The sequence below is a fragment of the Phlebotomus papatasi genome, chromosome 3, assembly GCF_024763615.1.
Source record: "Phlebotomus papatasi isolate M1 chromosome 3, Ppap_2.1, whole genome shotgun sequence".
NCBI classification, from domain to species: domain Eukaryota; kingdom Metazoa; phylum Arthropoda; class Insecta; order Diptera; family Psychodidae; genus Phlebotomus; species Phlebotomus papatasi.
Window position 1 is genome coordinate 86,683,434 of NC_077224.1, and position 27,793 is coordinate 86,711,226.

At 34.0% G+C, this 27,793-nt stretch overlaps 2 protein-coding genes across 2 annotated transcripts in view; one reads left to right on the top strand and one right to left on the bottom strand.

The window, feature by feature from the left end:
* The window catches only part of LOC129806188 (runt-related transcription factor 1), an 89,156-nt gene extending 83,626 nt beyond the window's left edge, over positions 1-5,530 (bottom strand). The window contains exon 1 of the mRNA XM_055854589.1: positions 5,473-5,530. The gene's annotated coding sequence lies outside the window, so the exon portion shown is untranslated. The remainder of the gene's footprint in view (positions 1-5,472) is intronic.
* The window catches only part of LOC129806187 (mitogen-activated protein kinase kinase kinase 7), a 35,345-nt gene continuing 12,600 nt past the window's right edge, over positions 5,049-27,793 (top strand). Inside the window, exons 1-5 of the mRNA XM_055854587.1 lie at positions 5,049-5,392; positions 5,514-5,813; positions 7,836-8,330; positions 11,642-11,899; positions 14,447-14,504. Of these exons, the coding sequence (XP_055710562.1) occupies positions 5,318-5,392; positions 5,514-5,813; positions 7,836-8,330; positions 11,642-11,899; positions 14,447-14,504 (1,186 nt within the window). The 5' untranslated portion in view covers positions 5,049-5,317. The remainder of the gene's footprint in view (positions 5,393-5,513; positions 5,814-7,835; positions 8,331-11,641; positions 11,900-14,446; positions 14,505-27,793) is intronic.

A 27,793-nucleotide genomic window follows, 5' to 3' on the forward strand; every position in this document is an offset into this window, starting at 1 on the left:
TTGTAAATAAAAACTCAAAATTGGTAATTAAAACATCAAAATTGGTAAGTAAAAATCAAGATTGTTATGTAAAACATAAAAATTGGTAAGTAAAAACTCAAGATTGGTAAGTAAAATTATCGAAAATTGTAAGTAAATAAATGAAATTTGGTAAGTAAAAAAATCAAAAATGGTAAGAAAAAATGCAAATTTGGTAAGTAAAAATTCAAAATTGGTAAGTAAAACATCAAAATTGGTAAGTAAAAATTCAAAATTGGTAAGTAAAAATTCAAAATTGGTAAGTAAAACATAAAAATTGGTGAGTAAAGAATAAAAATTTCTAAGTAAAATAATCAAAAATGGTAAATAAATAAATCAAATTTGATAAGTAAAATAATCAAAAATGGTAAGTAAAAAATGCAAATTTGGTGAGAAAAAATCAAAATTGGTAAGTAAAATATCAAAATTGGTAAGTAAAAACTCAAAATTGGTAATTAAAACATCAAAATTGGTAAGTAAAAATCAAGATTGGTATATAAAATATAAAAATTGATAAGTAAAAAAACAAAAATTGGTAAGTAAAATAATCAAGAATGGTAAGTAAATAAATCAAATTTGGTAAGTAAAAATTCAAAATTTGTAAGTAAAACGTCAAAATTGGTAATTAAAACATCAAAATTGGTAAGTAAAACATCAAGATTGGTAAGTAAAAAATCAAAATTGGTAAGTAAAAAATCAAGATTGGTAAGTAAAGCATAAAAATTGGTAAGTAAATAAATCAAAATTGGTAAGTAAAAAAATCAAAAAAGTTGAGAAAAAAATCGAAACTGGTAAGCAGAAAAAACTAAAATGGTAAGTAAAAATATTTAAAATGGTAAGTAAGAAAATCTAAAATGGGAGGTAAAAAAAAACAAAATTGGTAGGTAAAAAAATCAAAAATTGTCAAATGTTTCACTGTTAAGAAAATGGAAAATTTTTAGTAGGTTTAGTGTTAAAATATGTTACAATATCCTAGTGTTAAATGTAGAAAATTCTGAAATTGCATTTGTTCCAATTAGTTCGAAAGGAGGCGTGGCCTAAATTTACTTACTAGGCTTCCTAAGAAGCTCAAATACCCACTATAAAAAAATATATTGAAAAAAGTTACAAATTAGTCGGGGTGTCCTCAGTTTTTGAAAAAGGAGAAACGTTTGTCTCATCCTGCTAAAAGGATTCTGCACAATTTTCATCTAGATAACGTTTTCACGAAATTATCCTTTTTAAATAAAATAAATACCTGAACACTTGGAAGAAAAAGGTCAAATGGATTTTCAGTCCCTAATTCATGAAAAGTATCCTTCAATTACGGACTCCTATTCCATCTTCTTTCTTTCACTCCCCAAGAGATTGGATGCTCAATTGGAAATTACAAGAGAGAAATTGGAAATTTACCTTTGTAATTTGCATACATTTATCATTTGAAAGTTCTCCCGCCCATCCCAACTCCCTCACAACCTCCCCCTTTCCTCATACACCATCATCATTCTTCGCTCGATCGTCGTGGTTGTATCATGTAAGTGTAATTTGTCCGGCACATCCCAAAATTTCATTATCTTTCCACTTCCTGGCTCAAAGTCCCACAATCGAAACGTGAATTTTCAATGGAGTTCAATTTTCAGGGTGAAATAAAAAAAAAGATAGAAATGGAAGAATTTGCTGTAGAAAATATCCTCAATGGTCCTATAATTTGTTTACCAGACAACCCTGTCCAAATAAACGCAAATCAGAAGAGAATAAAAAGGGAAATACAGAACGAATATACATTTCCGATACTTATACTCCAATCCACACTAATGTTACAGGAGAAATCCCTTTTTATTGTACACCATCCATTCCCTCATCCTTTTATGGCCAAGAACAGAGTGGTTGAGAGAAGATGGAGTTTTGGTAGATAAAGATATTAAGAGGAAATGACACAGAGTCGCTATATATATATAAACTAAACTTTTTGAAACTTTTGTTAAGGCTTTTTGAAGAACCCCCTGCTCCAAATCAATTGAGAATATTGCTATAACTTTGAAATTATTTCTCTATTATTATTATTATGTATTTTATTAGCACTAGCTTCTCCGGAACGCAACGGTTAAAATGGTTAAAACCCCCGTTGGTATTCAAATTGACATAATAGACGTCCTCAGTATGGCACTGGTTCTCCCTAAAGACTAATTCTTGTTAAAAATTCCACTTTTGACAGAATTTTGACGTTTCCATCTACGCTGCAGACAATTTCCTTCAAAAAGAAATTTTTGACGAAAATTGATCCCAATGTGTAAAGACTATAAGAACGTTCCAGAGGGGAATTCTGTAACTCTGTGAAGTGATAACCTGTCACAATTGGTGAACGCTTCACTAAAGTGATAGCAAAAGAGATTCTATAACTTGCGAATTAAATGCTACAAAGGATGTTATCCGTTATCCGGATGATCGGGAGAAAATATGACAGATGTCCGCTTCGTAATCCGGATGAATTTTTTGAATTTGTTCAACGTCTCGAATAATACAAGTTTTTTTTGTAGAATTAGAATAAACCCGTCAAATCATTGCTCTACCTGCCGAATTTACTTGGAGGTTTTTTGAATTGTAACGGTATATTCTAGTACATTCAGAGAAAATCTGTAGACTTTCGACAGAATTTCTATATAGAAAATCTGTAGATTTTCGGCAGAAATTCTTCCGAAAATCTGCAGTTTCTCGGCAGAATTTCTGCATTGGAAATCGGCATAGTCTCCATTGTCTCAACAAAAAATATTGTTGATTTATCAAGAAACTGTAGAAGTTACAAAGAAAATGGTATGCTCTGCTTAACATCATTACCGATTAAACATTTTAGATAAATAAAAAAATTAGAGCAAAAATACTAATTTCTTAAAAATCGCCAATCGAATGATACAAAAACACGAAATTTAGGTCGACACTGTGTTTAAAGTTATCACTTCACTTTTCTCTACTAATAACACGACGTTGCAGAATTGTTTTATTTTTATATATAAACAATAATGTGATAGCACAAAGAATAACTCTATTGAATTTTGCAAACTTCAGTGAAAAATATTCCATCTTTTCAGACACAGCTATCTGGAAAGTCTGGAATGTAGAAAAATCTACAGAAAATCGGCAAAATATCTACAGAAATTCGTCAGAGTATGCACCAGGATTCGTCAGAAAATCTGCAAAAATATCTGACGAATTTTGTCCCAAGCCCAGATTAAATTCGTAGGAATATCTACAGATTTCTCAGCAGATTTTCTGCAGAGGTGTAGATATTTTCTGCAGAAATCTTAAAGATATCTGACGAAATTATTTGACGGGAATGTTTTAAAGAAGATTAAAAAGACATAATTAGGTAATTCTATGCTATTATACTTCATTAAACAAAAACATCGCAGGATAATACATTTTTATTGCTGAACACACATGCATACATGACCTCAAAATTTTTTTAAATGTGACCGTCGATAACTCGTCCGGATTACGGCGATCCGGATTAGAGAGCGGACACTGTTACTCAAGAGGTTTAGAAATTCCAGGAAAAATTGTTGTTCAATACAATAGACTCTCGCTCAATCGGCTCGTTTTCAATCGGACAATTTTCACGTTTAATTATAAAGCAAATTTGCTCAAATTTTCTGTAGTTCTTCCTATTTTATCGTGATTTTTATAATTGAGCGTTTTTTGTGGAATTTACAATGACTTTGACGCCCAAATCTATCAATAATTTGGAAGACATTTTTCCCCATAAGGGAAAGTGCTCTCCTTTCGAACGTTTATGCCTTCGAATAATGTGAATTTGTTTTGTTTTTCGTAAGAGATTTACACTAAATTATCACGGAATTATCAACAATTGATGATAATCCAACTAATATTTAATAGAAATGTGTAAGTCTCTTAGAAAAACTAAAAGAAAATTCACATTATTCGAAGGCATGAACGTTCGAAAGGAGTGTACTTTCCCCTATTCCCATTTGAGAGAGATTCTACTGTATTTTCCTATTCTAGAGATTTATTAAGTCGAGTAGAATGGGTTAATTCCGAGTTGTAATTTGAATTTGAGTTTTAAGAGTTCAAACCCAGATGGCGTTGATAAGAGGGAAATTTTCTAAATGTCAAAACTAATTCAAAGAAGAAGAAGAAAAGATTGAAGAGAAAAATTCTGGAGATTTTGCAGTGAGAAAGGTGAGGAAGGTGGATGTGAAATAAAGCTGCTGAAAGAAAACCTGTGTCATATTTTGGTCTTCGAGCCGGATATATTCATTAAGAATTATCTATCCCAGATTTGTGATTGAGGAGGAAGCTCTGGAGAGCGATTGTCCGGAAGTATTTCTAATTCAATTGATATCTTTTAAAGGTGCTCTGCCACAACCAATTTAGATAGGCCGAAAGTCGAAATCAGAAGCAGGTTTTCAGGTTTTAAGAATCGGAGTAACAATACCGTGCTTCTAAGGAGCAGGGAAGCAACATGTTGTGATAATCTGATTACAAAGATCCTCAAGATGAGAGAAGCACTTTGATAAAAGGAATGGGAATACCATCAAAGCCAATAGCATTTGAGCTTATGCTCGTAACAGCATCATAAACCTCATCAGCACAAACAAAAAACAATTATTTTGGCATTTAGATCATTCTAGCTTTAACCTTGATTTTAGGTTATTACCTCAAGACCCTCAGGTACCTAGCGAGAAATAAAATTCTTTATAATCTCATATCTGTGATCTTGCCAACTCTACCAGAACTTTCTTCATTTGTTGGATACTTTCTTCTGCTAAAAGTTTCTCTGTATCGGAACTCCAGGGCAAGTGTGATGGACACAGCTGCGGGATAGATTACGTACTCTTTTTTCATCCTCCCCCTGGAAATCCTCATCCCTGATTTGCAATGCAAAGAAAAATCGAGGGAAACCCGGAATGAAAAATGTGAGAAAATGCGAACGAAACGCCTTGGATGAACTTTGGCATCGGAAAGCACATCCAAGACAACGCCACCTGGCAATCCCACTAGATGGCAGTAGTGTTGCCGGAAAGCTGGGCCGGACCGTAAACTCCCGGACTCCCATAAAATTGTTGATTGTCAGTGAATGTGTCAAAAAAAAGGTTGGAAAAAGTGAATAATAAAAGTTGAATTTTTGCGATTTTATCTTGGGAGGGAATTGAGTGAATCCCTCGAGAATCCCAATCCTTTCGCATTGGAGTAATGCTCTGGGCATTGTGTCCATGTGAAAGTATTGAGACAATATTTTAGGCGTGTGGAAATGTTTCTTGTTGTCACAAGTGCTTAAGGGTATCTTCTGAGAGAGGCTTCCCAAATGGCTCAACCCAATCAACCCCTGCCCAAGCCCTTTGTCGAGGAAGTCAATTATGATGAAATTGACCATTTGGAGGTAAGGAAAAATCCCTGAGAATCTCTTGCCCTTTTGGATTAGACAATAGCATTCCCGGAAGAGACAGGATAAACACTTACCTGACTTCCTGACAACGTCTTCCAATTGCTGACCCTTGCAGATCGTCGGAAAGGGCTCTTTCGGGACAGTGTACAAGGCCAAGTGGCGAGAACACTTTGTGGCAGTGAAGTACATTGAGCAGGAGCACGAGAGGAATGCCTTTGCCGTGGAAGTGCGACAGCTGTCCCGGGTGGCACATCCTAACATTGTAGCCCTCTACGGAGCCTGCACGAAGAAGCCTCATGTGTGCCTGGTGATGGAATATGCTGAGGGAGGATCCCTCTATGCTGTTCTCCATTGCACTCCCAAGCCAACCTACACGGCTGCTCATGCCATGAGCTGGGCTCGCCAATGTGCTCTGGTAAAGACAAACAGTAGAATTTTCTTAGTTTCCCTCGCTTTTCCCCGATAATAAGTTTATTCAAATCAAGCTCTAACGACTTAACTCAAAATCAAGCATTAAATTAGGATAATCTACTTAAAATAATGAAAATACCTCACTATCTCACTCATTCTAAAGTACTTCCCGGCACTTCAGAACCTCTGGTCTGATAAAATAGCAAAAACCAGAAGTCAGAAATTTTTCACATGCAATGCATCAAAAAGATAGTTTATCCTTTGGAAAGCTGTGTCGGAAAAATCCTCAATACTGTTTTCTAGCAGTTTTACTGCAGTTGCAAAAGTTGAAAACTCTGTATCTCTAGCTCAATAATACAGAAAGTGACAATAAACAATTCATTGTAAGTAAAATCCAATTTTTTAAAGAAGCCTTATGCTTTCTAGCAGTCTTCTTGCAGTTACAAATTTCTCAGTTTGATGCACACTAACATGGCATACATCAATGTGGAAATGTTTGAAGAAGAAAGTTTACTTTGGAAGATAATTATGTTCTCTTGAAGTTTTCTTGCAGTTAAAATTTTATTGTAAGAGAAATCCCAATTCTGAAGAAGAGTACTAGGTTTTCTAGCAGTCTTGTTGCTGTTACAAACATTCCAGTTTGATACACATTAACATACCATACATCTATATGGAACTCTTTGAAGAAGAAAGATATTTTGAAAGACAACTATGTTTTCTAGAAGTTTTCTTGCAGTTGGAAAAATTGAAAACTTCGCATTTTCAGTACATTATCATTAATAATGGAAACTATCGTGAAAATTTCATTGTAAGAGAAACTTTAATTCTAAAGAAAGGTCTTATGCTTTCTAGCAGTCTTCTTGCAATTCCAAACTTTCCAATTTCATGCAAATTAGCATTACTTACATCCATATGGAATTATTTAAAGAAGAAAGTCTACTTTGAAAGATAATTAGGTTTTCTAGAAGTTTTCCCATCAGTTAAAAATTTTGCAATAACAATAAATTTATTGCAGATACTCTAGTAGTAGGAGTGAAAAAATAACAGATTTTTGTGGTGGTTTTCTAGGTAATATAAAAATTAAAATTCAATAAACTGAAAAATGCATAAAATGATGTACACCCTTCGCATGAAACGAACAAAACTGCTAGAAAACAGATTATTTTCTATTTCTTGAGGTCAAGAGAAGCATGCATTTCAGTAAATTTTAGTGCAGTTTATTTTAGGTAATTGGAAGATAATTGAACAGAAACTTCAAACGACTGGAATATGTAATCGATGAATGAAAGAGTTTTAAATTTGGAAAAAAGGATTTTTTCCACTTACGATTTTGAAATTTAGAAAAAGTGCAACGCAATAAACTGCTAGAAAATCGGATTGTTATTTGAATATTTAGAAAATACTGCTAGAAAATTTGTGATAGAACATTAATTTCATAATGGAGCACATATTTTGCATAAATCATTTCTTGCAGAAAATCGGATTATTATTTTAATAGTTAATCAAATAATTAAATACTGCTAGAAAATGTTGTTTTAGAGCATCATTTTTATAATAGAGCAAATATTTTAAATATTTTATTTATAATGGAGCATACACGTTTAACGAAACAAGTGAAAAAGCAATAAGACAAACTGCTAGAAAATTGAGATTTGTTTTGAAATTTTGAAAAAAAATATCAGTGTAGCTAGAAAACATTAGTAGGGCAGTTTTTGTGAATAATGGAGCAAAATGTTAAAAAAAAATACATAAATTTTGTTTTCTGGAATTTGAATTTATTGCAGTTTTTTTTAAATAAGATTGACGTGCAAGAAGAGTGACATTTGTTACACTTTCATTACCGTAGAAGATTAAAGGATTGTTATTGCATTGCTTTCTAATAATAAGCTCAGATTCAGTCAGAATTGAGTTTTCTAGCAATTTTTTTTCTAAAGATAAAACTTCCATGCTATGCTAATTCTGTGTTAATATGTTCTAAAAATCATCATGCTGAGGTAAATGAGTAAAAGGCATATTTTCTATAAAGGGAGTGGCCTATTTGCACGACATGAGTCCCAAACCATTGATTCACCGTGACCTGAAACCACCGAATTTGCTGCTCGTTCAGGGCGGAACAGTGCTCAAGATCTGCGATTTCGGAACAGTGACGGACAAGGCCACACTCATGACCAACAACAAAGGAAGTGCCGCCTGGATGGCTCCAGAGGTCTTCGAGAGTTCCACTTACACTGAAAAGTGTGACGTTTTCAGCTGGGGAATCATCCTGTGGGAAGTTCTCTCCAGGGAGCAGCCCTTCAAGGAGATCGAGCACACTTTCACAATCATGTGGAGCGTTCACAAGGGTCACCGTCCACCCCTGATAGAGGGATGCCCCAAACCTATTGAGAATCTTATGACTTCATGCTGGAACCCCGACCCCTCCCTCAGACCGTCAATGTCAAAAGTTGTGGCCACAATGGAGGGCCTATGCAAGTTCTTTCCCGGAGGAGATGTTCCCCTTGAGTACGAAGACATTGAGGGGGTAAGTTTGAATCTAAAACTTCCTTTTTGCATTATTTTTTTCTTAAATTGAAAAAAGTTTGAAGAAATTTACCGATAAAAAATGTCGGAAAAATTTTCGATATCTAATTTTGAAGATCGAAGGTAAATCACTCGGAAGATCCAATTTTTCAGCCGATACTCTTAAATTAGGATTTTTTGGAGAGGTCTTGAAATTTTCAACACAGCTGAATCGGTTTCAATGTGGTCCGAAATTTTGGTGTGTTGACCGGGCTAGAGGTCAAACGGTAAGAGATATCGACTTCCGATCTTCGGTGACCCCCCAGAAGTCAATATTATCTTGACACGTCTTTTCCACATTTTCTTTTCCCATCCAAAAGCATATGTTTTTTTGGTTTATTTCGAAAACGACCCTTACGATTTTATTTTTAATTTTCGGACTTTTTTCGGATTTTCGGAATTTTCAAAGGTTGAATGTTAAAGTACTCCGAAATTATTTAACAACTCATTACGAATTAGAAATTTGAAAAATATTCAGTTTATTAACAATTGTCATTTTTAAGATGATTGTCTCGTAATTTATGAACTATAGTTCACATCAATAGTTGACAGAAAAAAACAACAAAAAAAATTATGTGAAAAATATATTTCATATGAAGAGCTCTGTTTTGACAGTTCGAACGGTTCGAGCAGTCCACAAATCAGGAACGCTTTACCAAGTTTTTATCAACAAAAAAAAAGAAATATTAAATTTTCTTATAAAAAACAAGTTTTTCGAAATTTTTTTTGTTCTATGATAAATTTAAAATTTATTAGAAGATGTGGAATAGTGCATTAAATTAAGTTAAAAGCATTATCATATAAAATTATAAGGCATCAATAATTTTTTTATATGAGAAAGAATAATTTGTTGATAAGAAAGTAAGGTTAGGTTAGACATAACCTAAAAAACACACCTTTGTTTAGGATAGCATATCCTGAAAAATTCAGCGGTCATGTCTTACGACTTTTTTCGAAAAATTCAATTAAGATTTTATTGGATTTTTATGAATTCTAACCTAAAAAACTGAAATTAAAAAAAAAAAAAACAGTATCCATTTTTAACCTCAAATTCTTTGAAAAAAAAGCAGCAAAATAAATTCTTAAATGAAAATACTTTTCAATGTTAGATTTTTGTTCAAAATTTCGGAGTGTTTTTTTCATTAAATAGCCAAATGGATTTGGAAAAAATGGCCAGTAAATAAATTCCAATTTTGTTCAGGATAACCTAAAAAAAACTAGCTAGTTTTTCTTATTATTATTTATAATGAGGTAGTCCCAAAAACAGGCCCGGGCACTGCAACTAGTCACAATCTATTATGCCCAAAGTCAATTTTTCTTACTTAATTAAATCTGTGATTTTGCCAAAGGTATTTTGCAATATAACACATTAATTCAATTTGAGGTTATGTTTGCCGTTTTCGTGTTTTGACAAACAAAAGCGTAAACAGAATTTCATATTTCATAATTCGTCTAATTAAAGGTCAAATCAGTTTGTTTTTATTAGGTTAGTCGAGCATAACCTCATATTGACATTACTTAACCTAAAAAAAAACTAATATAACCTTTTGTAACATAACCTTACATTTTAAAACAAAATTTCTTGAATAAAACATCAGTATGAAGAAGAGAACATCAAGTTTAGCTAACATTTTCAATAAAGCAAACCATTTTCTTTATGTTGGATCAACATAACCTAATATTTCAAAAAGTAAACATCTTAGAAACAAAAAAGCAGAGTCTAGAATTTTAGGTCGGAAAAGTTTTCTGTCACTCAAAAAAGAAATACAATAGAATGTTCCAAATTCGACCGCTTAGGGAGTTTTTTGACATTTCTCACTTTGCAAATTCGAACGATATTTTTAAAATTAACGGAATTTGTGTGAGATTAAATTGCGATTTGAATCTAATGGCCGTACTTACAAATTTTCGCAGTGATGATCTTCCTTTTAATTTTATTAGTTCATAATTAATGTGAATATTCTGAAAGCGGCACAGAAATAAGGTTTTAATTGACCACAATATGATTTTTTTTAACATAACCTCACAATTGACATTTTGAATTCAAGCGTCGTCGTTTTAATTTGAGAAATTCGGATTAAAGAGACTCTACTGTAATTTGATTTTTTTGCAATTGAAAGAAGATCTGAGATTGTTTCCAAAATATCAAGGTTATTTATTTTTGAGGTTAGTTCAACATAACCTTTTTTTCTTCCATAAAAATCTCTTGACCGAAGCGCACGAGGTTATGAAAGACTTCCATTACTCAAATTATCTTTTTTTAAAAACACTCTAAAACAAAGAAATAGAGTTTTTTTTATCAATTCTTGCAAGTAAGGATTCAGTAGAAATGTCTGTGAATCCTAGCAAAAATCAAATTAGTTTAAGGCTCCAGCACACTTTTTAGATCGGGAAAATTTCACGTGATCTAAATTCACATCCCTTTCTTAAATGTTTTGCATATGGCTATTTCATTCTTTCGCACTCAAAAATTGATTAAACTAAATTTAATTTAGTGTGATGTTCAAAAGAAGAAGAAGAATAGTCTGAAAGATTGAGACAGACGTATGCAAAACGTTTAAGAAAGTAAATGACGTAAATTTTGATTTCATGAAATTTACCTGAGAAAACTTCATGTAATCGAAATTCAGATCACTTTTTCAGACTGTTCGGACTCTTCTTCTTCTTCTTTTGTACGTCACAATAGATTCAATTTAGTTCAATCGAATTTTGATTGCAAAAACTTGAGATATGCATATGCAAAACGTTTGAAAAAGAAAGAAACATGAATTTTGATTTCATGAAATTTACCTGAGTAAAATTTCATATAATCGAAATTCAGATCAATTTTTCAAACTTTTTGCATGTCGACCCCGCTTTTCCGGACTCTTCTTCTTCTTCTTTTGGACGTCACAATAAATTCAATTTAGTTCAGTCGAATTTTGAATACGAAAATTCGAGATAGACATATGCAAAACGTTTGAGAAAGAAGAGGATGCGAATTTTGATTTCATGAAATTTTCCCGAGGCTAAAAGTTCGTTTAAAAAAAAATAAATTCTTTGATTCCTTTGATCAAATGTCTTCATTCAGTAAAGATTACGAGCATTCCGGAAAGTTTCATTCGCTTTTCCATCTCTTTCTAAACAAGACACTTCACGTAAGACTATTCAAGTACCCCAACATCATTATCTACGGAGATCTCAATGTTTGATTAATGATACCGCGAAAAAATGCTATGGCAATCAAATCACGGATTAAATTGAGTAAAAATGAAATTTTGCGCCAATTTTCAGTGCATAGACAACGATGTGGACAGTTTGGACTTAAACCCAGAATCTGACTATGTCGATTGGGGCTTTGGGACAGAGAGAGATGCTACAATTGGCACAAGAAGTTCTAGTCATGTTGCTGATCTTATTGAAGTCTTCAACCACACAAACATCGCGGCGCAGAATCACGGGAAAAGTGAGGAAAAGCCCGAAGGTACAACTGCGAAAAATCTACCACAGAGTGGAACACCTCTGGAACCAATTTCCGTTCAGGTTGATCCTGTAAGTATCCTTAACCTCTTTTTTCTGATTTTCAGGACAAAGAGAGCAAACCATTTATTGAAATTTTGAATTCTTTTGAGCTCTGATTCTTTCATAATCACAGCTATTGCAATGCTGTGGATCGGTCAACTACCTTTGATTGATGATGACTTTTTTATTAAGAATTTATAAACACAATCCTTTCATTTTCCATCCAATTTCGTGGAAAAATATTCATGTAAAAAATTGGCTGATATAATTTTCAGTGAATACGCGTGAAACATAAATGAAACACGATTCTTAAAAATATTTTATTGAACGTTGAAATTTTTAGCAAAATGATAAAGAAACACAGGTTAAACATCGTGAAGTTTATTTTGAAATTTCAGTGAAACGGTTTAATTTTGATGAAATTTGAATAAAAGAAAATAGATGAAACAGTAATGAAATGTAGTGATAGTGATGCTTTGAAATTCCCATGAAACACTGTGAATTCAATGCGAAACATTGCAAATGCACGAAACATAAACGAAAAATCGCAATTTACTTCAAAATTTCTGTGAAACAGAAATAAAAAGAGAAACACAAATGTGGAATTAGATTAAAAAAAAAAACATTAATAAAATACCGAGAAATATTTTTTTGCAGAAAATCGTGAAACAACAAAAAAAAATATCGTGAGTTATTTTTCTTGTTTGAAACTTTGCGATCCTTATAGGATTTTTTAAGGAAATTGGTGAAATTTTAACGAACTATCAGAATTTGTTTGATTTTTTTAATAAAAAAACAGAACAATTTCACAAAAAACATGCATAAAAAAAGATGAAAAATTATTAAAATACCGTAATTTTCTTTGAAATATTTTGTGAGACAAATATGTGAAACAACAAAGAATTATGGAGCCTCGGTTTTTCTTCAGTATTTAAATGGGTGAAAAAGTGATGAAATATAGAAATTTATTTCAAGTTTTCTTGAAACACAATAATTTAGGCATACAAAAATCGCGTTAAACACAATTGAAACATGGTGTTTTCTGAAACATGAATAGACGAAACAACAAAGAAATATCATAATTTTTTTTTTAATTTTCATGAACTTTCGCGATTTTTTGAGATTCTAATTAAAAAAAGTGAATGTAAACTAAAATGAAACTTACGTACTTATTTTATTTTTCTCTTTTTTTATTAAACAAAGTAATTTAAGCAAAATACGGATACAAATAGATGAAACGTTACTGAAATATCATGTTTTTCCGAATGTTTTGTGAAACACGCTGATCTTAAGCTTAAGAAAAACATGATAAACAGATGGAACAACAAAGAAATATCATGAGTTTTCTTAAATTTTCATTAAGATCGGGATTTCTTCAGCATTTAAATAAAAAATGGGTAAAACTATAATGAAACATTGCAATGTATTTCTGTTCTTTTATGAAACAGAAACATATCAACCAAAACACGTTTTAAATTTGGTGAAATATTATTGAAATATATAATACCGCGTTTTTTCGGATGTTTTGTGAAGTAGAGTCATCTAAACCAAACAAAAACATGACGAACAGATAAAAGAGCAAAGAAATATCCTTAAGATGGTTCTTATTTCTTTAATATTTGAAAGAAAAAATTAATGAAACAATAATGAAAAATGGCAATTTGTTTCGATTTTGGTTGAATCACATCAATTTCATTAAGACATTGGTGAGAATTTGGAAAAAAAGCCTCTCAAAAAGGTGAACCAATAAAGAAATATCGTAGTTTTTTTTCTTAATTTTCATGAATATTGCGATTTTTAGAAAATGTAGAAGCAGTTCCGTTTTGCGTGTCATTTTTGAGACCGAGAATTCAGCCCAGTGACACGGAAGAATTGCATAGGGGAAAGTGCTCTCCCTTCGAACGTTCATGCCTTCGAATAATGTGAATTTCTTTTGTATTTTGTAAGAGATTTGCACTAAATTATCACTGAATTATCAACATTTGATGATAAGCTAACTAATATTTAATGGAAATGTGTAAGTCTCTTAGGAAAACTAAAAGAAAATTCACATTATTCGAAGGCATGAACGTTCGAAGGTAGAGTACTTTCCCCTAACCGCAAGAAATATCTTTGGATGTTTTAATGTTTGTTCTTGTGTTTATGAATTCCTACTCGGGACTTACGAAATATTGGTAAAGCGTATAATCAACAAAGAAGTTCGTAAAAGTTTGTACTTTTTTTTCACAAACCTTTTACGTAACATGAACACTTGACGAGTATTTTTGTTCGTAAACACACAAAAATATTTGTAAAATTTTGTCATCTGTTCGTAAAGTTTTAAAAAACAACAAAAATTGTTCGTCAAAGTATTCATCTTACGAACAAAGATTGTGGAAAAACAAACTTTTACAAACTTTTTTCTGGATTATACGATTTACGAGCATTTCGCAAACCTTTACGAACTATTTTACAATTTTTTGTTATGCATACTTTTATATTGAAGTTTGTTATCAAAGCGGTTTTTCAATGAAAGGATCACAGCTCTTTTAAGCTCAAACAAGATCATCACTATCTTTTTCAATGTAAAATCCACAGAATGCTTGGGAATTGGATCCAACCAGCGAGGATTTGCAGACACTTCTGGGCAATTTTGGTAAGTTCCCTTCCTTTCAATTTTCCAAAGCTTTCCAGGGAAAACAGAAAATGCATGTTTAAGACCAGAGAAACATGTACAAACTTTTCTTGGATACTTTGAGAGAGACATGAAGAAGTAAAAAAGGCAATTGTATGCGTGAACACGCGCGCGCGCCAAAAACATGTTGGTTAATCAATGCGTAGCGAGAATTAAATCACGACTGACTTGTTGGTCGGAAGAAGAAGAGCCAATGTGAAGATTGAGACAAGAAGCCATCTCTTCCCAAAAGCATTTTAAAATAAAATTAGATTAGGGTACTGCAATACATTCCAATTCGATTAGATTTCACACCATGAGGTATGACTAAAAGTGTTTTGATAAATAAACCCATCACAATTTATCGCACAGAATCATCATACAATAACAACTTTTCGCTTGATGATGCTCAGAGAGTGAAAAAAGGAGCGTGTAATTAATTAGAGAGAGAGGGAGAGCAAAATTCGCATGTATACTGTTTGAAAAATCCCTGGCAAATTTTGTTGAAATTCATTCAGAAGGGAAAAAGAAGTGGTAGCAGTATTAACCCTTAAATGCATAAATAAAACAAAGAAATGAGTTCGAGAAAATTACTGTGAAGATCATAAAGATAGAAAACTGACAACAGTTGCCAGCGCCACTCGCGGACAAAAACAGTGCCATCTTGCGGAAGAAAAGTTTGTCAATGTCAGTGAAATTTTCCGAAATTTGTTCTCAGATAAAACTTCTACATTTTGTTTCTCTCAGATTGTAAAAGTTAACCAAACAAAATTTAAAGAAATAGAAATCTTACAGCAATATCTTTTAGATTAGCTTTCAATATCAAATGGGAAGATGAAATTATCAAGAACTTACTGATATTGACGAGCTTTCCCTCCGCATGAGGGCGCTGTTTTCTCCCGCGAGTGTCCCTGGCAACTGTTCTCAAATTTCACCTTTTTAGTCAATTGAATTAAATTATATAAAAAACACTAATAACAACGTTTCTATAATACTTAAACAAATTTTGAGTATTTTCAAAAATTCCTGAATTTTAGATTAATTGTCTTATTTTGAATCAGTTAATAAAATGTCGGAATTTGATAATAAACTTCTGATCAACAAAAAAGCAATTTAATTGCCTCTTGCGGTCTTTGAGAAAATTTAAATGAATACATTAAAAATGGCATTAAAACTTTGAAATGACTTTTCTTTAGCCATTGCGTTGTTTCTTGGTTGCGGCGAAAGTGAGAATAGTTGCACTGAAAATAAAAGTACGGCGAAATGGGAACAGTTCCGGAGAAAATGAGAACAGCTACAGCGTAGATGGGAACAGTTACGGTGAAAAATGGGATCAATTGCGACATAAATGCGAAAACTTACGGCGAAAATGAGAACAATTACGGAGAATATGGGAACAGTTACGGCGAAAATTGGATCAATCGTGGCATAAATGAGAATACTTACGGCGAAAATGGGAACAGTTACGGTGAAAATGAGAACATTTACGGCGAAAATTAAACAACTACGACGAAATGGCATCAATTACGGCGTAAATTAGAGTATTTACGGCGAAAATAGGGAAGGTTCCGGTAAAAATGGGATCAATTATGGCAAAAATAGGAACAGTTATGGCGAAAATGAAATAAGTACTGCGAAATGGGATTAATTGTAAAGGAAATGGGAACAGTACTGGTGCAAATGAGAACAGTTACGGTGAAAATGAAACCACTACAGTAAAAGGGGATTAATTAGCGAAAATGGTAACAGTTCCGGTGAAATTGGGAACAATTACGCAGAAAATGGGATCAATTCCGGCATAAATAGGGACAATTACGGCGAAATGTGCTCGATTGTCGGAAAATGGGGAACAGTTGCCGCGAAAATGGGAACAATTAGGGGAAAGTACTCTCCATTCGAATGTTCATGCCTTCGAATAATGTAAATTTCCTTTTAGTTTTCCTAAGTGACTTACACATTTATATTAAAAATTAGTTGGCTTATCGTCAATTGTTGATAACTCCATGATAATTTATATAAATCTCTTTCGAAAAACAAAAGAAATTCACGTTATTCGAAGGCATGAGCGTTCAAAGAGAGAACACTTTCCCCTATTGAGAAAATAGGATAACTTGCGGCATAAATGGGAACAGTTACGGCGAAAATGAGAACAGTTCCGGCGAAACAGGCGACATTGTGGTAAAATAGAGGAAACCTGGATTCAGAATCTATTTAGGACTCTCTCAAACAATTGTTTATTTAACTGAAATAGTAATTATTAAATGAAAGTACAAAATTTTCATAGCGGCAATTGAGGTTTAAGTAGATAGACAACTCGTAAATCCCCAATGAATTAATAATTTTCAACGGAGACGCGTTAAATCGGACAGAAAATGTGACTAAGAACACTGCATAAATCTTAATTAGTGGTCTTCAACAATTTCTACCGCAAAGTTTTGTTTCAACACAATAAATTTTGCAATAAAATCCAGGTATTGGGAGATTTATTTGTGAAAAATTAAGGCATTTTATCAGAAAAAAATCGCCCTAAAAATCAATTTGATCAATTAACTAAATGATCGACATTCTGAAGGAAAATTTTTGAGGTGTTTTTTGGGTGAGAAAAGAAGGTGAACGAAAACAAATTGCAAGTGACGAACGTTGACTCATTCATCTTGAAGACGATGTTCTTGGCAATCTTCAAGGAGGACAAAAATGTGGGCAATTTAAATTACATTTCTAGCATTTTGAGAAAGGGTTCACCATGTGATAACCATGAAGAACTTTTGCAATCACCCCCCATTTCATTTATTTAATCATAATTGTTTGAAAAAAAAACCAGTGGATCCCTCGCAGTAGGAAATCGGAGAAGAAATAGATACAAATTTCAGAAATGTCTTATTAGGGGAGAACAGGGCTATATTGATTGCAAATTTTAGATAGGAACAATTGCGGTGAAAAGGAGGACAATAAAAGCGAAAATAAAAATATTTGCGTCGAAAATGGGGGCAGTTAAGGCGAAATTGGTACAATTGCGGCGAAAATTGGAACTACTGCAGCGAAAATACGAACAATTGCGACAATAATGAGAACAATTCAAGCAAAGATGAGAACATTTGCGGTGAAATAAGAACAATTGCGGCGCAAATAGGAACAATTAGGATAGAGATGGGAACGATTGCAGCAAAAAAGGGAACAGTTGTAACGAAAACGAGAATATTAGCAGTGGAAATTGAAACAAATTGTGGCAAAACATGAGAACAATTGTAAAAGTAAGAACAATTGTAGCAGAAATGGGAAAAATTACGGCGAAAAGGAGAACAATTAAGGCTAAAAATAAGAATAATTCCGTCGAAAATGGGAACAGTTCAGACGATCAATGATGGGAATAATTGAGCTAGCAATAGGAACAATTTCGACGTAAATCAGAACAATTGCGGGAAAAAGGGAATAATAGTGGCGAAAATGGAACAGTTGCGGGGAAAATGGAATCAATTGCAGTAAAAATGGAAAAATGGCGTCTAAAAATTGAAAAACAAAATTGGGAATTAATGCAGAAAAAATGGGAACAATTTTGGCGAAAATGAAAATAATTTCGATGAAAATTGGCATAATTGCGGCGAATATGAGAATAATTATGACGAAAATGGGATCAATTGTGCCGAATATGGGAAGAATTGCAGTAACAATGGGAATCATTACGACAAAAATGGGAACAATTGCGAGGGAAATATGAATAATTGCGGCGAAAATGGGAACCATTGCCGCGATATTGTGAACAGTGGCGAAAATGGGAGCAATTTGTGTGACAATGGGAACAATTGCGGAGAAAATGGAAACAAGTGTGGCGAAAATCACAACAATATCGGCGAAAATGGAAACACTTGCGGCGAAAATGAGAACAATTATGTCGAATATGGGAACAAATATGCTGAGTAAATGTGAATAATTGCTTCGAAAATGGGAACAATTCTAGAGAAAATGGGAACAATTACGGCGGAAATGGGAACAATTGCAGCGAAAATAGGACTAACTGCGGCGAGTACGAGAACAATTACAACGAAAATTAAAACAATTACAGTAAAATAGGAACAAATGAGGTGAAAGTGGGAACAATTGCGGCGAAAATGAGAAAAATTACGGCGGGAATGGGAACAGTTATGGTTCCCATTAAGTGGAAATATGATAAAGTGTCTTGAACTCCGCAAGTCACTTGCCAGAACTTGGTTAAATCCATATACCTTTTCTCGCAAATAACTTAAAAATCCAATGGACAAATTAGCCACCCCTCCTGGCCAATATAGCCCCACCTTCCCATGCATCTTTTTCTTTATAGTATTATTATTATTATTGCCTGAGAACGGCAGAGGCAAAACTCAATCCCAAAATACATCATGCTGCGAATGAGTCACAGCAATTCAATGTGAGGCAGAGAATTTCGCGCGCGCGAGATTCTATCACATAAGCCTTCGAGAAAGAATAAGATAAATAAACATCTGTTCATTCGCATCAAGTTAAGTTTTCTTACCATCGATATTTCCTCACAGAAGCATTTTTGTTCCCTTTTTTGGTGGAGCCTGTGACACCGAACATGAGCAACAATTTTCCTCAAATATCATTGCACGAGTATTTTCTGTATTTGAAAATTTAAACAGAAAATTATTGTAGATCGTTTTTCTCTCCTCTCGAAATACAATTAGGAGTTGAGTGTTGTGGGAAATTTTCTGTGAAATTGCACATTATTTTGTTGAGAGGAACCCTCCCCCCTGATTCACGTGAAAATTCCACTTTTCAAATGATGACAGATCTAAAAGGTGTGCGTTAATTGACTTTTCACGGGATCTCCAACAAACTGAGCCAAGTTTTCTAAATTGTTCTCAAATCGACGCACATTTTAACACAACACCTAATCATGCTTTAAAAAAAGTTAATTAAGATAATGGAGCTATCACATTGAAATATATTTGGACATCGCACAATTATTTACTTTAAAATTTGACTGAATTTATTATGCTATGTCGTTATTAAATATTGCTAGACCTCTCATTTAAGATCTCCTATTGAAAATACTAGACAAAAGGCTCAAAACAAGATATTTGTACTTAAGGATAAACTTCATGCCAGCAACACAAGAAGCGAGAAATTACTCTTGAATCCTGAGTAGACTTACTTTTTAATATAGCATGACTCTTCTAATCACTTAAATAAGGCATTTGTAGGGGTAGTTATTTTGGTAAACGATCTCGGAGAATGAGGACGAGGACTGGCGAAGAGAAAACACTGCAATGCAGTGCCGGGAGACAGCCGCCCTCACACAAGCAAATAGCACCTACCTCGTTCCAAGAAAAAGGAAAATCTAAAGAACAACTTTGCAATATATACCCTTGGATTTTTTTTAAGAATATGGACAATGTTTTCAATTTATTACTAAATTAAATGATTAAAATAAGAAGGATCTCAGTGGCGCAATAGACAACGTTCGTCTTGGACCATTCGTAGACCGTTCGTCTTGGGCGGATTTATCCCTGACTTGACTCACAGTATTGTAAGTTTGAGTTCCGCCGGGTGCAATACAACTGAATGTTCGGAAAAGCCATTTTCATACGAAATAAAACGTAATAACAATTCACTGCCTCTGCCCAACAACTCCGGGAGCATGGAAGAAGCATTCACACTGCGGTGAAGGCCCTCTTGGGCGGTCCACAAACGGACTTAGCAGATTCTTCCAACACGGGATCAACAACAATATAACATGATTACATTGTAAAAAAATATATCCCGAATCAGGATGTATTTTTTCGGGATTCCCGATACGATTAATAATAATAATTAAAATAAAAATTTAAAAATTACAACATTGCACTAGTACTAGTACCAAATTGGGAGGAAGTGGGACACCTTTGAAATGGTTCAGCTTTAAAATTAGGCATTGTTCTCCTATTTTTATATGGAATTGGACCTTATTGTGATATAATTTAGCTCCACAAAAAAATTGTGAATCTAAATTAATTAAAAATAAAAAGTTCAATTTCAAAAGTGCCCCACTTGCCCCTACATTGTGTTAGCTGCGATGTTTCTTGAAATATTTTGAAGTTTCCTATAATGTTTCATGAAATCTTTAAAAGGCTTCATTAGTTTCTTGAAACCTTTACCTTTTGAAGGTTTCTAAAGTTTCAGGGAACATTTTGAAGATTTTTAATGTTTTTTATAAAGGCCTTTGAGATTCCTTCAAGTTTTATGAAACCTTTCAAATGTTTTATGAAGTTTCATAAAACCTTTTCCTTTTGAGGGTTTTATTTTTAAGTCTCAAGCAAGCTTTCGCAGGTTTCTAAAGTTTCAGGAAACCTTTTGAAGATTTTTAATGTTTTTTATAAAGGCCTTTGAGATTCCTTCAAGTTTTATGAAACCTTTTAAATGTTTTATGAAGTTTCGTGAAACCTTTTTCTTCTGAAGGTTTTGTTTTGAAGTTTTAAGCAAGCTTTCGCAGGTTTCTGAAGCTTCAGTCAATTGTTTGAAGATTTTTTTTATGTTTCATGAAACTTTTTGAGAGTTTCTCAAGTTTTGTGAAACCCTTTAAGGTTTATGAAACCATTTAAATATTACTCTGTTTATATTAAACTAGATATTTTTGGTTTTGATTAAGATTATCCCGATTATCCAGACTCTTGTAACAGGTTTCTTTGCATAAATCATCTCTTAAAAAGCTTGTAAATTTTACTAAACCTAGTTAAATGTTCAAAGGAATGGAATGAATGAAATGCTTGATGCTGAATTATTTTTACCATTCCCCTGTGTAATAGCTGCATAATTCAGCCAAAAATTGCATTTAAGCATTCCTAAAAGCCCATCAGAATTGAAGACAGATTGATTGAGTGAACGAATGAATTTTCCGTACGAAGCTCTGATGAATAAACGCATTATTATTATGTTAATTACAGCGGCACTCCTTTATGCAGAAAAAGTGTGTCATATCGAAGTGAATATAGATTTTTTATACTCCCATTTTTTTCTTATTCTAAAATTGCACTAACATTGTGCATCATACTAATCTCTTATATAGTGCCGCTGAAATTAATTTTCTAATCCTCACCCCACTCGCACTAACACTCGTGCTCAAAAACAACAATAATCTTATGCAAAAGGGAATCATCTACAACTACTTCAGAGGGAGTTTTTAGTTTAGTGTCGAGAGTCTCGTGAGACAGTTTGGCGATCTCGAGTTTTTCATCACCAAACCATCTTCTTGTGAAGTCTGATCCTCGTCAAAATTGCAGTTAACATAATTTATTTTCTATTTAATTGTAACGCGATATTCAGAAGAAAGCAACAATGACGGGTAATTTGCAATAAATTTATCATTTCTAAACTGAATTTTTGAATTTAGAATTGAGAATAATGATGTGATGACAATTCACTAGAGTTAAATAACCTCATAGTTTTTGAGAGAAATTTTCCTGGTTTGAGAGTGAAAAGACATTAGGATTATAGTGAGAAAATGATCAAGAAACATCAATTGGAAAGATTCACAATATTGTGGAAAGAGTTGCCAAGAAAAATATAAAAGTTTTTTTTTCCTCCTTGCCTTCAAATCATTTTCCTCTCATCGGGGGTTTGGGTCAAAGTATATGAGATACGTAGAGTCAGAGCAAATATCCAATCTTTCATGTACGTAAACTTCTCATTAGAGAGATTCATTGACGAAATTGAAGGAAAAAGCCCAAAGAAACACGTGCCTAAACACCAATATTTTTCATCAGAGTTGTTTTAAGATAACATGGAAAAATTATATAGATAAATTAATTTTGAGATTCTAGCTGTTCTGCTTAATCAACTTTTCTACGTGGAGAATCAAGACCCTCACAGAAATTCGATTGGCAATTCTCGAAAAGTTTTAATTTATATTTAGAATAGCGCCATGTACTAAAGTGTGAAAACAACGTGTTCGAAAGACTTAAATTTCTAACTGGGATTTAACGTTACAGAGTTATGGTGCTATTACAATGAAAAATAAATACGTTTTTATCACTTTACTGTTCTCAAGTGCTTCTGCATTATCGACTATTAGTCAATAGTCAACCAATACACACGAAAGTCGATAAAGAAGAAGCACTTAAGGGCAGTAAAGTGATAAAAAACATGTTCATTTACTATTGGAATAGCACCATAATAGTGCTATTCCAATGAAAAATGAACATATGTTTTTTAGAACATGACTGTTCTCAAATGTTTCTACGTAATCGACTTTTCATAATATTGGTTCCTGCCACGACTGTTTAGCGGTGTTAGAAAACAGCAAGAATTGGGTAAAAGGGCCAAGACACGAATCAACACAAATAAAAGTCGATAATGCAGAAACAGTAAAGTGCTAAGAAAAACATTTTCATTTTTTTACTGCTCGAAGTCCACGGAGAGAGCAGCACAGGGGATCCCAGGATTATGCAAACTCATCTATGCATCTTTGACTATCACTAGAAACCACTTTGTGAAATACCCCTAAATGTGTGCGATTTTTTTTGATGCGGTAAATTTAAAATGCACTTTTTATGAAACGTTGACGCTTAAAATAGCCCGAGAAATTGGCGCCAAATATGTTTTACATATTTTGCATCGCTTCTGTAACTTCTGCGAAAAAAAGCTCCTAAAGATGTGCAAATTTTCTATATGCATAAAACTATACCGTGCGATTTTCTGTAGTCCTAAAAATATGAATAATCCCGGGACCCACTATATATATAATCCTTCGATTTTTTCACTCCCCCCCCCCCCGGAGACCACTTTTCTCAATAAATCTTCGCGTTTCAGACGATTTCTGAAAAATTACGTCACGCTGTTTGTTCGTCTGTTCGTCCGGCTGTCGTCAGCACTAGAGGCCAAACGGTAAGAGATAGCGACTTGAGACCTTCGGATCACCCTCCATTAGTCGACCCGAAGATCGCTAACGTACCACTCATTTAACCTCCATTCCCTTCCTCTCCAAAACCATGTTTTTTGGGTTTGCTCAAAAACGCGTAGTGCGATATTTTTCATTGTTGGATATGTTTGCGAAATTACCCAGACGGACTTTCGACCATGTACGAAAATATCGTTGAATCATTCCTAATCACGGGTTTACAAGATCAAAAGTTGAAAGGCTCTAGAGAGCATAGTTATCAAGCGAATGTGGTCATAATTGGACTCGTTGGGAAGATCTTGGAATTTGCAATAAAACTGAACCGTCTCCAATAATAATCCGTCTCCGATAATGAACCGGTTCATATCATAAACGATAAATATTTTATTCAAAATTAAATTATATTGCTCCAGAGGTGTATTTTGGGCACTGTTTTGAGTGATTTATAAATTGGTTCAAAACGATTCTAAACCGGTAGTGAACTGGTTATGAACCGATAAGTAATTTTCGCCCGAAAATTAATTCTATTACTCTTAAAACTCTTTTGGGGACCTTTTGAGTGATTTTTGAAACGGTTTAAATCGGTTGGCAACCAGTAAACAATAGATAATGAGAAAGTATTAAGGGTTCAAATAAGTTCTCGCTGTTCACCGATAGATGATACTGTCAAAATCTGTACGTACTGGCGGTATTTGTAACCAACGTCATAATGATTCTTTATCAATAGATTGTAATTGATAGAACATTTTGTTTTGGAAAAATGTAAACAACGTATTTCTTCATGAAGTTTAAAATGACGAGTGACGGGTCGAAAAAGGCTAATTTGCGGAAACTTCTGTTGTTCTGCTTTCGCCAAAAGAAATCTGCGACTAAAGAACATAGAAATCTTGTAGAGACTTACGGCGTCTTATAATATTTTCTAATGTTCTTTAATAAAACTAGAATTTTCACACTAAAAAATAGTGACAACTTTTTTGTACACTGAATACTTTTGAGGTATAGCATCTAAGTCACGAGTTCGAGCATTTCGCAAAGCCTGGGACGCTTAGTCACCTCTTCACTGGAATAACACCATTAATCTTTGGGGATGCCAGTGCACTCGTTTGCTTATTCTCCGATTCCATACGAGTTTTAACGAACTCATCCCTGCTTATAGAGCGAACGATTCTGTTATAAACTTTGGGATAGGCTAAGTTTAGCCTGAGCAGGGGGTGAACAAGTATGGCTAGCGAGAGAATCATGATTTGCAGATCGGAAAATCGTTCCGATCTGCTTCCAAGAACGCGTTGATCTCGTGATCAGTCTCCAAGATCACGCTGATCGCTAGTTCCGTCTCCGAGATCGCGTTGATCGCGCGATCAGTTACCAGGATCGCGTTGATCGACACCCAAAGTGAACGGTTTGTAGCAGTCTTGTTTACCCCCTGAGTCTAATCTTCATATACGAAAGTCGTTATTTCAAATCTTTCATCTACCGCCGAATGGTCTATCAACTCTGTTTGTTGTTATGTGGTTTCTAGAGAAAACTTAATTTCCTTTGACGTCACTCACTTTCTATGAAATATACGGCAAAATTTATACAGAAAATCTGACACGATGTGTCTCCACCTCGTCCTGCGAGAGACAGAGGGTGATTTCTGGCAAAAATGTTCTTGTGAAAATTATTAATTAGGTCAATCAATGAAAACCGTCTCACATTATACATTTCTACCAGGCCAGAGTGTATATAAAAGTGACAAAAATAATAATAAATAACTAGGTTAATCGTATGAGTTTATTTGTTGAAAATTTCACTCGATGAATTTTTGGGGCTGTTTTGATTAACTTTTTTTTGCCTTTGCTTGATCAACGCTATTGCCCTCCTAATATTAATCCCCTGTCGGTATGAGAGAATTTGTGGGAGAAAAGAAAATAGAAAATCATCAAAAATAGATTCCGGAAAATGGCAAAAATTAATAAATTTACCATCTTTCAAGGATTTGGGATACAGACTGAAGAGAAAAAAATGTCTAAAACCTGATGACAAATGATTTTTATGTGATTTTCGATATCAATCACTGTTAACAGCTTTTCTGAAGAGATTTTTCTTTTTCAGCAAAAGGAGGTGGGAGGGATTTCCTTGGCTTCGTTCCGATTTTTCCTCAATTCATCTCTTTCACACACTTTCACATTAATATCATTCCTCACCAATTTTCTCTCTTAATATCCCACCAGATGTATTAGTCTTTTTTCTATTTCTTTTTATTCTAAACTCTTCATAATTTCTCTTCACATTTGGCAATAAAACATTTTTTTTCGTTGCAAATCTTACACATCCTTTCGTTTTTCATCATCATCACAAATCGCAAATTCATGTAAATCATCGAAGATGTCAAATAAAATACTGAAGGCAAAATCCTAATACCGCACAGTTGCAATGGAAGTGGCAAATACGATTTTTAGCGGATTCTTTTTTTAGTACCTTGTACAAGGGGTAATTTATACGCAGAGTATCTCCAGTTCCTGGTTCCTTGAAATGATATGGGTTCCCTGGGAGTCCCCTGAAAACTGTATGTGTTCCCTAGGATTTTCATGACTTCCAGAGTTTCTCGTGTCTCTCCAGGAAAATGTATATATATAGGAGAATATATAAGTTCCCCAGGTTTCCTAAAAAGTATATGGATTCTCCGGGATCCTCGGGTGTCCTAAAAATGTGTAGGCTCCCCCGGTTTCCAGTGAGTTCACCGGGATCCTCGAGTTCTTATATGTATGCGTTCCCAGAATTCTCTGAATTCCTCGGTTTCCCCAAAAAATACATGAGTTCCCTAGGTTTTCTGAAAAGTGTATGGGTTCTTCGAATCCCCTGGAAAATGTAAGGGTTCCCAGAGTTCTCTAAGAAATGTATGGGTTGCGTCGGTTTTCAATGACTTCTCCGAGTTCCTCTTGAATCCCCAAAAAATGTATAACCTTCCCCGTATTCCCCGAATTCCTCGATTTCCCTGAAAAATAAACGAATTTCCCGGATTTCCTGAAAAGTGTATCGGTTTTCCGAGTTCCCTAAAAAATATATAGATCTCCTGGTTCCCTGGATTTCAGGGTCTTCGAGTATTTAGAAAATCAATTGCTAATTCTATTCCATTCCCTACTTCCAACTCCACGCGGTAATCCCTGGAATAACTTCGAAATTTGTCGGTTAGAAACTGTTGGAAGAAGGGATCTCGTCCAGGCGATCTGAACCATGTTTCTCAAATTCGAAGATAAGGACTTGTGGCGATGATCAGGTCGTCCAAAAAAGGTGATCCAAAAAAAACTCGCAATCAGGTGGTAATCGGCCGTGATATTACAGTAGACTCTCACTAATCCGTAGACTCTTCGTCCGGGTGATAACAATCGGTGAGATAGTTAAATTTAGAAAATTTTATTGACTATGACTTTTTAGTTACGTATACTCCTATTAGCTACTCTCTATTATTTTTTAAGGTCAGGATTCACTCTACAAATTTATTAATCTCTTAATCCGCATGACATTTCGGTTCCGCTCTCATGGATAAGCAAGAGTCTGCTGTAAAGCTAAAAGTTTTTACCCTTGCATGGATTCCTTGGCCGGATTGGCTCTAGTTTCAAAAAAAAAGTTTTATCCCTTTAGCTTGAAAGTGAGGTCTACTCTACTACTTCAGCTCTACCTAATACCCAATACGATATTACCCAATCTCTGGACAATCGTAAGTTTGTCGTGCTACTTCAAAAGCCTCGGATATTATCCCTCATGACTTCTTGTTCTTCAAATTGTATAATAAATTCAACTTCTCCTGTTCGGTCACATCTCTGATTAGGTACTATACGTCTTACCCCAGTAGACGCACTCAGAGGGTCAGAGCAGGTGGCCGTTTCTCTGAGTTTGAAAGTGGATTTTATCTAGTTAGTGTAGTCATAACGATCCACATAGCGAAGTGTCAGGATTAGCGCACTTGACATTAAATTTCGTTTATTTTGAAAAAATCGTTAGAATTTGGGAGGTGAGAAATGTCAAAAATACCTCCTGAGCGTTCGAATTTAAAAGATTCTACTGTATTCCAATGAAAAATAAACATTTTTTTAGTACTTTGCTGTTCTCAAGTGCTTCTGTATTATCGACTTATCTTTGTTTTGGTTTTTTGTCACGATGACTACTTGGTGGTCTTAGAACACAGCGTTCTATACCACGGACGCTGACAACAAAGAACCAGAAAACCAATAAACAAATAAATATAATTGAGTACAGTAGAGCCCCGTTATAGGCCATCGCTCTGTAGTCCACAATTTATCGACCGTTAATTTCAAAACACTGATTTTAAGTTAGGTTATGTTTTTTAGTACGCGACATGCAATGTTATCACAATTATTTTAATATTTTTGGCAAACTTTATTGAGTAGTTGCGATAATT